General features: G+C 57.4%; 2 protein-coding genes across 7 annotated transcripts; one reads left to right on the top strand and one right to left on the bottom strand.

The window, feature by feature from the left end:
- Nucleotides 1-2,022: 2,022 nt before the first annotated feature.
- LOC116665753 (collagen alpha-1(I) chain-like) lies at nt 2,023-9,080 on the bottom strand. Of its 6 annotated transcripts, none has more exons than XR_004322414.1 (3): nt 4,393-5,997; nt 2,829-3,297; nt 2,023-2,436 (listed from the first exon to the last, which is right to left on the bottom strand). XR_004322414.1 is itself a non-coding variant. In XM_032486331.1 (3 exons), exons 1-3 carry the CDS (start codon nt 3,933-3,935, stop codon nt 2,368-2,370), a joined length of 723 nt encoding a protein of 240 aa, XP_032342222.1. In that variant the 5' UTR covers nt 3,936-4,334; the 3' UTR covers nt 2,023-2,367. The 6 variants fall into 6 exon arrangements, 4 of the variants coding, with proteins under 4 accessions (XP_032342222.1, XP_032342223.1, XP_032342221.1 ...); XR_004322415.1 differs by having other exon boundaries at nt 2,829-3,294; XM_032486331.1 differs by lacking the exon at nt 4,393-5,997 and adding an exon at nt 3,751-4,334.
- IRX3 (iroquois homeobox 3) lies at nt 6,675-9,965 on the top strand. The gene is made up of 4 exons (XM_032486328.1): nt 6,675-7,596; nt 7,762-8,872; nt 9,055-9,121; nt 9,554-9,965. Exons 1-4 carry the CDS (start codon nt 7,330-7,332, stop codon nt 9,606-9,608), a joined length of 1,500 nt encoding a protein of 499 aa, XP_032342219.1. The 5' UTR covers nt 6,675-7,329; the 3' UTR covers nt 9,609-9,965.
- Nucleotides 9,966-10,956: the final 991 nt, after the last annotated feature.

The following is a 10,956-nucleotide window of genomic DNA, read 5'->3' as shown; positions in this document are numbered from 1 at the left end:
TTGGCAAGCAATTCAGTTTAAAAAAAAAAAAAAAAAAAAGCTATGGAGACCAAACTGCCCACCACCCCAAATGCCTATGATTTGAGGTGACTCTTGATTTGCAACCTCTGGTGCAACACAATTCCTGTTTGCCATTAAGAATCTGAAATTTCCAAACAATGTGGATGGTAACAAAGCAAAACTCTGGTCTATAAACTCATGCAGGTAAACTGAACCCCACCCCCCAAAAAAAGGCAAGGGACAGGTCCAAACATTCGTAGTTAAGACAAGCAAAGCAGAACACCACCCCCTGCCCCAACCTGGCCACTAGAAGGGATAATGGGTCCTTGACTGGCTATATTTTAACCCAAATCCTTTCCAAATATTTGCATAAAGTGTGAGGATTAAGGGGAAGGGAAAGCCCAGCAGCCTGGCTGCCCCTTTCCTTCAGTCAAACCAGGGACTAGTCTTCCAGTATCCCCCTCCCAAACTCCCAGCACCACCTCCCCAAATCCCCAAAAGACCCTGATCCTCCTCCTAGAGGAATCATGGTTAACAATATCAGATAATGGTCCAGTGTGGGTTTTGCCAAGCAATCAAAGCTGCAGTTTCCCCTTCTCTAAGATAAAGACTAGGTTATACACCAACTTGGTGCAAATTAGAGAAAAATGCTTTTCCTCCAGTGCAGCCCTGAGCCCAGGCACACAACCTGATGAGCACAGGACGGGAGTTCAGACTCTCTTAGTTCCTCAGCTGGGTGCCCTTGTTCAGTGAGCATCCTGTACAACCATATGTGGACACCCTAGGCTAGTCTCTCCCTTATAGGTCTGTTGTAAGAATTAAATGTGATACTGTGTGAATATGCTTAACACAATTATTTGGCTAATAATAATAATAATAATAATAATAATAATAACTCAATATGTTATTTTTATCTTGAATTTTTTTTTACAAATAATAGAGAATGACACTGGTACCCTAAACCAGTGCAGCTTTTAGGGTCCTCAGCATGATTTTAGATAGTGTGGATACAGAGAATTAATTAACATTACTGAATAGTGAGAAACATTCCCTTTTCAATTGCTTCACTTCAATAAAGATTCAGTATTTTACACTCAACACTTGCTATCTACACACACACACACACACACACACACACACACACAGGGACCTCCAGAAGTCATTCCCAAGCAAGCAACGTGACTAAATTGTATTAAGGTTGCTCGGTTTTAGTTGTGTTTATCTTTTACAATTTCTTTCTAGGGTGAGTAATAGCCACTTTTCAATGGATAGTAATAGTATCAAGTTTTCTTTCCAAAAACATGTATTTAAGTATTTAAAGTAAATCAATGTAACGAAAAATATTAAATAGTAGAGGTGGTAGTGGAAAGCTTGGGGTTTGGGGAACTCGACCCTACACAATTCCAGACAAGGCCAGATCTTAACGCCTTTGCTTTTAAACCAAGAGCTGTCAACTTTCATAGCATGAAGTTGGAAGAGAATGGGGTAATCAGTGCAAGTGTCTGATGGCCAGAGGTTCCCCTCTGGAATGCGTCTAGAACTGGGCTCTATGCCTTTCTGATTCTCCAACGTAGGTTCCCTCAGAGCTCAATTCAGCTCACTCCCTCAGAGCTCCAGATTTTCATAACCTCTTGGAGAGGTGTGTCTGCGTCCGGGTCCTGAGCTTTGCAGATCTTCTCTAGGAAGGACACGTCCTTCTAGAACGACTGGGTCCTCCAGGTGGGCTGAGCCCAGGCGTGAGCAGGCTCCCAACACCCGGGGGCCTGGGCGCAACCTTCCCTGACCAAGCGCGGTCACTGCGCGCTCCAAGATTAAGGCAGAGTGAGCAGGGCACCGTACACAATGCGGCCGTATTTGATCCTGCGACGTGTCACTCGGAATCGCAATTTATTGCCATTAGACGACGTTGTCAAGCATCAATTTCCTGGTGATGCTCCATCACAGGCCTCGAAACATCAGGGGAGGGGGCTCTGAGGCCCCTGGGCTGAAGGCGCAAAGGAACCGTCACGAGCCAGGCGGGGGTTCCAGTAACGAGGCTTTAATGAGGGGAGGGCTGCCGGCCTTTGTGGGGAAGCCCAGGAGGTGGCGGCCCGACCGGGAGCTCTACGAGATCACTTCCTTCCCCGGGCCCCAAGCACCGTGAACCCGCTGAGGGCCAGCTGTGGCCACTAGACCGGGTGCCCACTGTGGGCACTCGTGGCCCCCGCCACCCTCGCCCGCTCGGAACTGCGGCAGGAAACGCAGCATCTCCACGCAACAATGCAAACGCATTCATTACCATCTCGTCAATATGCATGAAGAAAATGCGCTAGACTGGCCGAGCCCCATCACCCAGATCTGGCCTCGGCATCCAATAAAACGACATTTTCATCTCCCAAGATGGATGAGGAGGGGGCGCCGCCGGGAAGGCAGATCCACGGGGGGAGGGGACAGATCCTGGAGAGGAAGAGCAGAGGAGAACCTGAGAGACAGACCAAGAAATCGACGAAAGAAATACATAAGGATGAAAGAGAGGGAGGAAAGAAAGAAAGAACGAGAGCGACGGAGAGCGACATAGTCAGGGTCAGAAAGAGGAAAAAAGAGACATAAAATAATGGAAGAGGGAGGGAGCAAAATTGAGAAAAGTGAACTGAAGAGTGGTCCAGAGGGAAACAAAGAAAACAGCCAATGAGGGAATGGAAGAAAGAGAATAAAAATCGATGACCTAGAAATCGAATATATAGAAAGTGGGAAAGACAGAAGGATAGAGAAAAACAAAGGAAGGGGAGGGGTGAAACTGCTCGAGTCAGGTGGAAAAGGATGATCCTGGAGAGGTGAAGAAAAATAACCTCACTCGCGCTGAGCGCCAGGTTTCCCAATCCAGGCCGTTCTGGGCGCTGCGCAACGCGGGCTGCTTGGAGACCCAGGGGCTCGGGCCAGGTGGGGACGATGCAGGGACGGAGTCGGGGAGCCAGGGGCCCGCCGGGCAGCCCTGCCCGGGCCGCATCGGGTGCCCAGGCCTGGCTGGGCGCCCACCCCGCGCTTCTTGGCCAGCCGCTGGCCGGGCCATTCGGGCAGCCTCTCCCTCGCCGAAAGCAAAGTTGGCAAAGTTTCTCCCAAAGTTTCCCCGTCGCTTCTCGGGACCCAGGGAGGGGCTCCGAGGCCCTGGCGGCTAGTAGGGAGCGGCAGCCCGTTCCAGGGCGGCTCTGGAGGCCACGGGCCCGCGCTTCCTGGGATACTCGGGGTCCGGATTCCTGGACAGATACAAATCCCTTCCAGTGCGGACACCAGGCCACGACTCGAGCGTCCACGCGGCTGCTAATAGCGGAGAGAGAGAACGCAGGAGAGAGAGAGGGGGAGAGAGAGAAAGAAAAAAATATTCTCAGCTCAATTTAAGTCTCATGGAAAGGGCTTACAACTGTAATTAAATCATTAAATTCTTGTCTACGCTTCACAGAGCGGAGAGAAATTAACTTCCCACCAACCTCATTTTCTATTTGAACATGAAATAATGATTTTCTGCCCGTCTAATTACAAAGCCAACATCTGATCAAGCCAGCATCCAGAGGGGATTATCGCATGCACGAGTATTAGACCTCATTACCAGCTTGAGTGCAAAATTATTACATCTTGTAATTGGATGGTGAGATTTATATACAGATCGGCCCGGTTTCTGTAAGATTGTAATTACAAGCTTCGTTGGTTAGCTACTTATCAGAACTTTGCAGGAAAACAAAACAAATGACTGAGGAAAACGAGCATTTCATTAACCTGTAACCCGAGCGCGGGGGGGAGGGAGCAGTGGGAGCGTGCGCCGCTGCGTCTGCAGGAAGCGGAGGGATCGCCAGTCCGCACTGCAGCCCGAGGACTTCGGGCCTGGCAGGGAAGGACAGGAGATGGGCCTCGGGGAGGCTTAGGGCTACAGCGGCGCCCCCGAGGGGACGCGTGGGTACCATGGGGCTGGACGAGGAGGGGGCAGGAGCAGGGGCAGGAAGAGGGCCTGGTGGCTCCTGGCTCGTGTACAGAGAGCAGTGCAGCCCTTGAGTCTGGCGGGGCACACGTCGAGCCGCGCGGCCCCAGGTGCGAGACCAGGGATCGCTGCTGTGCGCCCTAAGCGAGTGCTCTGGACACCCCCGTGCATTTCTCACACCCTGGCAGAGTTAGGAGAGAGTCTACGGCAAGCTTCCGAAAGGCTTTGTGCTCTGGGAATGTTGGAAGAAAGCGAGATGATGGAGAAGGGTTCGCAGGCTGCGCTTTTTTGCGCGCATGCCTTTCCCAAATCAACTTCCCCTACACCTGCTTTTCCTCCCTGTGCAAGTGTCACTTGACCCTATCTCGTGGATTAAAAATCCCTGGGAAAGGCTTGGCTGTCCTCGGACCCGCGAGTTCAGTACAGTGCCGGGATCCACTGACCCGGTGGAATTGGGGAGCCAGTGCCACGTCGGGGCTCGGCTGACTAGGGCTGAGTCCAGACGTGGGGCGTAGATTGCCCGGGCCAGGGCAGGGATGATCTCAGCTGGAGACTAGATTAGCGGAGAGGCTGCTTCTGCTTGGGACCTGGGGCGCCTGGAGGTATCTAACCGAGGCTCTTGGGTCCGCATCTGGATTGGCGGTTCACCTTCTGGGCCACGAGCGCCCCCGACCCGGCGTGGCTAGTTCACTGAGAACAGCCTCGCCCCTTCCGTAGCCTCTTTCCCGCCTCCCGCAGTCCGACGAAGCCAGGTCGATAGCTGGTTAATGAGGACGGAAGAAGCATCTCTGGGGTTCCTTGTTCTCTCTTTTCCTTCTGGAAGAGGTGAGTTAAATAGCGGCCCAGCGCAGTCCCAGTTTCCCCACCTCAAAATCTCGCTCTTGGCTCCTCCCCGGTCTGGTGCCACCACTTTGTACAAACTCTAGGATTTCAGGGCCGCCGAGGCTCTGGGTCTGACACCTAGGAAATACTCCGAGAAATAATGCTACCCTCAGTTTTGTAACCCTGACATTTTTCACGAGATGAGCCCATGACTCCCTATGCCACTTCGCTGAGATTTAACTGAAAACGAAATCAGGCGCCAGGGAAACATTTCAAAGCCAGAGCTTCCACTGATACCTCCTTTTCTGGGAAGACTCCAGCTAAAGCCAATGCCTGGCACCAGGCAAAAGTAGGTGGGGAGGGGCTAAGGGAAGTACTGTGACCCAATATGAGACTATCCCACGTTAGTTTCCCCAATCGAACCCCAAACCTAGCTGCCCCCAAACTTTCCCTTGTGTTCCCCCCAATTTTCTTGGCCTTCACACCTACTGGAGCCGCCCACCTGCGTGAAAACTGGTAGAAAGAGGCAGGGAGTGGGGGTGGGGTCAAAACCGGGTGCTCGCGGGAGTTCATTCCCGAATGAGGCTCCCCGGAGCTGCTGAGACCAGAGACAGCCGGGGCCAAGACTTCCCGATCCCTCCATTCTGGTGAAATTCGGATTCGATTCCTTTATCAATCAGCACTCAGCGGCCACTTTTCGCCTCCGAGCCGAGACTGGGAACTCCAAGACAGTCGTCGTCCCAGTGTTGTCCCCGGGGCGCTCCTGCTGCAGGCCTGGCCTGTGCGTAGGTTGCCGCAGCGGCCTAAAGCGTTTAGCCCGAAGCCGCCGCAATCCCGGGAATTTCCATTCTGCTGTCGGCTACACGCCTTAATCCGCTAAAGTGGGCGCGCGGGCACTGGGATTTGGGGTTTGACTTAGGAAACATCCCACTATAAAACTAAAAGTCTTGCCTCCCATCCATACGCGAGCGGGTGGGAGGATCCCTGCAGAAAGAAAACAGGTTGGCCCGGAGACCGGGAAGCAGAAGAGGTAGTGAAACGAAGAATCTCTACGGACCGAAAATTCCAATATACAAACTTCTCCAAGAGCTCCCCGAAAGTTCCCGGAGCCTCCGCCATCCGGCTCCCTGCTCCTCCCCCATCCCATGCCGGCTTAGGGCCCCCGCAGGCTCCTCTTTCCTAACGTCGTTCCCCAAGATCCCTGGGGCGTCTGCCCTCCAGCACCCCCACCGGCCGAACCCGCCATTTCTAATAAGGGTTTCGCACCCTGACACCAGCATTAATGTGGTTCACTTCAGGGTTTGGTCCTCTTGAGTAGGGGGGCTGATTCGCTTCTCAGGGCAGTGAGATGGTCCTTGAAGACTGGACTAGAACGCATCCCCATCACCCCTCTAGCACTCTTCAAACTCCCTCCCTTTGCCGCTGAGAGTGGCCAGGAATCAAGAGGTGCGAGCTGGAAAGAGGGCCAGGACAGAGCAAAGCCCCAGCGGCTGCCCCTGGACCAGGGTCTGGTCCCGACCCAGGCCCGCGTGCTGGGGCAGGGGCAGAGGTACCTAGAGGCGGGAAGCGGGAGGGGCGAGCTGACCCCGCACTAACCCCGGTCCCCGCGCCTCTCGCTCCCCCTCCCGCCCCGGGCCAGAGGGGGCGGGAAGGGACTCAGAGAGCCGCGGCTCCCGCCCCCGCCCGCCCCGCCCCGCGCGCAGTATCCGCGGGGGTGGGCGGCCTCGCCTGCAGGGCGCCCGGCGATTGGCGACTCGAGAAGGAGACGCAAGGAAAAGTCGAATAAGAGGGCGCGACGTCAGACCCGAGATTTGGGGAAGGGCGAGGGAGGGGGTGAGGGCGGGGACGGACACACAGACAGACGCAGATACGGACACACACCCCCCGCACAGCACCCCAAGTGTCCACAACTTTTGGCCGCCTTCGCCCAGGGCGCAGAGGCCAGGTGTGGGAGTGTAATGTGCGTAGAGAGAAATAGATTTTAAAAAGAAGGAAGAGTGAAGGGAACAGAAGGGGGAGAAAAGGGAATAGTGAGAAAGGGAAAGAAGGAGAAAGAAAAGAGTTTCCTAGCGTCCAAGAGAGTGAAAGAGCCCGAAGGAGCGGAAGCGATCCTGGGGGGAAGAGGAGCGCAGAGAGGGGAGGGGAGAGGAAGGGCGAGGAGGAGTAGTGAAAACTAGAGGAGAGCGAAGGAAGCGAGGCGCGACACTGCTCGGGGAGAGGAGGGCAGTGAGGAGCGAGGCGCGGGCAGAGGCACCTCCGCTGCCGAGAGGAGGGAGTGCGGCGCAGAGAGGAGGGGCTTGCGGGCCCGTAGAAATGTCAATCAGAGCCCGGAGCCCCGGGAATCTCCGCCAATCTGTTCGGACCTGACCTGGCTCCTCGCCGCCGCCGCCGCCGCCGCGGAGCAGATCAATAGGCGAACGCGGAGCGCAGCGCAGCGCGGGAGGCAGCGCGGCCCCAGCCCGGCCCAGCGCCCGATGCGCGCCGGAGCCCGCGGGCGGCGCTGAGCTGGGCGGCCCCGGGGGCCGGGCCCCCTCTCTGTCCGTGCCCCGCGGGCCACCATGTCCTTCCCCCAGCTCGGATACCAGTACATCCGCCCGCTCTACCCACCCGAGCGCCCGGGGGCCGCCGCCGGCAGTGGCAGCGCTGGGGCCCGGGGCGGCCCGGGAGCCGGAGCCTCGGAGCTGGCCGCCTCGGGGTCTCTGTCCAACGTGCTCTCGTCCGTGTACGGGGCGCCCTACGCCGCGGCGGCAGCGGCGGCCGCCGCCGCCCAAGGCTACGGCGCCTTCCTGCCCTACGCCGCGGAGCTGCCCATCTTCCCGCAGCTGGTAAGCGCCCCGGGAGCCGGGGCTGGGGATTTGGGGCTGGGGAGCCGGACGAGGTGAGCGCGCGGGAGTAGACTATCAGGGCCCGGGCCGGGAGGGGAAAGCGGCGACCGCCAGGACTCATCCTCGCTCCCTCCGCGCGTCTCTTGCTTCCCCATGTGCGTACAGGGCACGCAGTATGAGCTGAAAGACAGCCCGGGGGTGCAGCATCCGGCCGCGGCCACCGCGTTTCCACACCCGCACCCCGCCTTCTACCCATATGGCCAGTACCAGTTCGGCGACCCGTCCCGTCCCAAGAACGCCACCCGGGAGAGCACTAGCACTCTCAAGGCCTGGCTCAACGAGCACCGCAAGAACCCCTACCCCACCAAGGGCGAGAAGATCATGCTGGCCATTATCACCAAGATGACCCTCACGCAGGTGTCCACCTGGTTCGCCAACGCGCGCCGGCGCCTCAAGAAGGAAAACAAGATGACTTGGGCGCCCCGCAGTCGCACTGACGAGGAGGGCAACGCTTACGGGAGCGAGCGCGAGGAGGAAGACGAGGAGGAGGATGAAGAAGACAGCAAACGCGAACTGGACCTGGAGGAGGAGGAGCTCGCGGGGGAGGAGGAGGACACCGGGGGCGAATGCCTGGCGGACGACGATGAGGATGAGGAGATCGATTTGGAGAACTTGGACGGCGCGGCCGCCGGGCCTGAGCTGGCCCTGACTGGGGCGGCGCACAGGGACGACGACCTCGGCCTGGGACCCATTTCAGACTCCAAGAATAGTGACTCGGACGACAGCTCCGAGGGCTTGGAGGAGCGTCCACTGCCCGTCCTGAGTCTGGCCCCAGCGCCACCGCCGATGGCCGCGGCTCCGCCATCTCCGCCCTCGCCCCCAGCGGGCCTGGACCCCTGCGCTCCTGCACCAGCGCCCGCTTCCGCCCTGCAGAAACCCAAGATCTGGTCCCTGGCCGAGACGGCCACAAGCCCGGACAACCCGCGCCGTTCGCCCCCGGGCGCGGGGGGTTCTCCCCCCGGCGCAGCGGTCGCGCCCCCAGCTCTGCAGCTCTCTCCGGCCGCCGCCGCGGCTCACAGACTCGTCTCGGCGCCGCTGGGCAAGTTCCCCGCTTGGACCAACCGGCCGTTCCCAGGTCCGCCGGCCGGCGCACGCCCGCACCCGCTCTCCCTGCTCGGCTCGGCCCCTCCACACCTGCTGGGACTTCCCGGAGCCGCGGGCCACCCTGCCGCCGCCGCCGCCTTCGCTCGGTCGGCGGAGCCCGAAGGCGGAACAGGTGACTGCTGAGTGCAGGATGCGAAGGGAGGGGGCGAGTCTGGGGGTCGTGCCCGGGCAGGCGGAGACTGGCAGGTCCCCGGGGGCGCAGGGTGCTTACCACTCGGCGCCTGCCTCCAGCGGCCATGGGTCCCGGAATGGAGAGCTCTAAAGGCCCTGCTTTTTCTTCCCCGCTTCCCATAGATCGCTGTAGTGCCTTGGAAGTGGAGAAAAAGTTACTCAAGACAGCTTTCCAGCCGGTGCCCAGGCGGTAAGAGACCCCGAGCTGGGGTGGGGTGGTGGGAACGGCAGGCGGGGGAAGGAAAGAATGCGGAGGAAACTTGGGCTTCTGCCCCCGGGGAAACACAGCTAGGTCGAGCTTTTAAAAGGGGGCGAAACACACTCCAACGTCGTCCCCGGGGGCCCAGAGATGGCTCGACAGCCCCAGTCCAGGCACTCTCAGGCCAGGCCCTTGGAGCGGGCAGCGGTTCTGTGAAGCCCACCTTCTTCCAGCCTCGGACTTCGAGGTCCTCCCACCCACCTTATAGTTAAACCGGAAGACCAACATCTACAGCTGGACCTCATTTCACATTGAGACGCCTCCCTGCCCCCGGCCTCAGCCCTGGGTTGGGTCTCCCAGTCCTAGGCAGCTTCGGTGCCCCTCACTCTCACTTCCTTTGCTACCACTGCCTCTCTTTTCCAGGCCCCAGAACCACCTGGACGCAGCTCTGGTCTTATCGGCTCTCTCCTCATCCTAGTCCTTTTTAAAAATTTTTTTAAATCATTGTAATAATTGTAAAAAAAAATCGTTCTGTATAGTTATGACTTGTAAGCATGTCCGTGTACGAATACCTAAAAAGAAAACTAAACAAAAAAAGAAAGAAAAAGAAATAAAGCAAGTCCCCCTCAGTCCTCCCCCAGTTGCTTCTGTACCCCGCATTAGCTGAGTGTGAGATTTGTTTGTTCAGTTGATTTTGGGGGGGTGGAGTTTCAGTAAGAATAAGTGTGTCTGACTTTTTTGTATATACAGGAAAATGTATATATGTGTGAACCAAATTGTACAAGAAAGTATCTATTTTTGGCTAAATAAATGAGCTGTTGCCACTTTGACTATACCCGGCCTGTCCGCTCCCAGAGGGATCTGTTTGGTGTTTTTTGTTTTGTTTTGCCTTCCTGCACCATGTTTGAAGAGTCCCCCCAACCAGCGGGGGAAAAAAGGCGAGGCGAGTCAGGGCCGTGTGATCAGAGCAGAGCAGAGGTACAGGAGACGCAGAGCAGAGCAGAGCATAGGTAAAGTGGCCCGGCTTGGGCTGCTGCTGGAGGAAAGGTGGTGGGAGAAGTATTCGGGGTGCCCGAAAGAAAGGGCGAAGGAGACAGGTGGAAAATGGGGCAAGATTCCCTACAAGGAGCTGTGAAACTGGGCCCAACCCACCAGTCCCCTGGAGTAGCACAGTGTCTTGCGGCCTCCTCTGATGACACAGCAGAAAGACTCAGAGAAGGATCTGGACGCCCCCCACCTCCACCAATTCTTAGGCACAATTGAGGCTTTCTCCGTCTTACATGAGGGGTTGTGCCAGCTCAGCTTCAGGCCTCCTTCCAACCACCTCGCACCCCCAGACTCCTCCTTATAGAGGCAGGGATGTGGGGTGGCAGTGAGTAGAGGGGGGTATGGAGAAGCGGGGAACCTAGAGGTGCACATCATTTCCTCTAGGTGACTATGCCCAGCCCGAATTACGAGTCGGGGGGACCCGGGTCTGGAAGGCATCAGTGCATCTTGGCACCCCAGTGGATTTTCCCCAAATGCCCTGGAAGGGCAGCTTTCTGAGGTCCTAGTGCGGGGAAGAGGCAAGTAGAGGGTGTTAGGGTTGCTGCAGGGTCCAGCCGGGATTTCAGATCCAGGCAGGCCAGGGGCAGGCGGGCCTGGGGAGGGAGCCGGGAAATTTGGGGCTGGAGCTCCCTCTACAGGACAAAAGGGCCGCTCGGCGCCTGCCTCAGCGGCCTCTCCAGCCAGGCCAGGCTTCGCGTCCCCTCTGTGCCCTCTTTTTCCTCTTGCTGTCAGCCAGTCTTGCCCAACTTTGACTTAAAGTTGGAAGGATGCTGGAAGAG

Source organism: Camelus ferus, chromosome 9, assembly GCF_009834535.1.
Source record: "Camelus ferus isolate YT-003-E chromosome 9, BCGSAC_Cfer_1.0, whole genome shotgun sequence".
NCBI classification, from domain to species: Eukaryota; Metazoa; Chordata; class Mammalia; order Artiodactyla; family Camelidae; genus Camelus; species Camelus ferus.
Note: the sequence above shows the minus strand (reverse complement) of the source record. Positions and strands in the feature narration are given on the sequence as shown.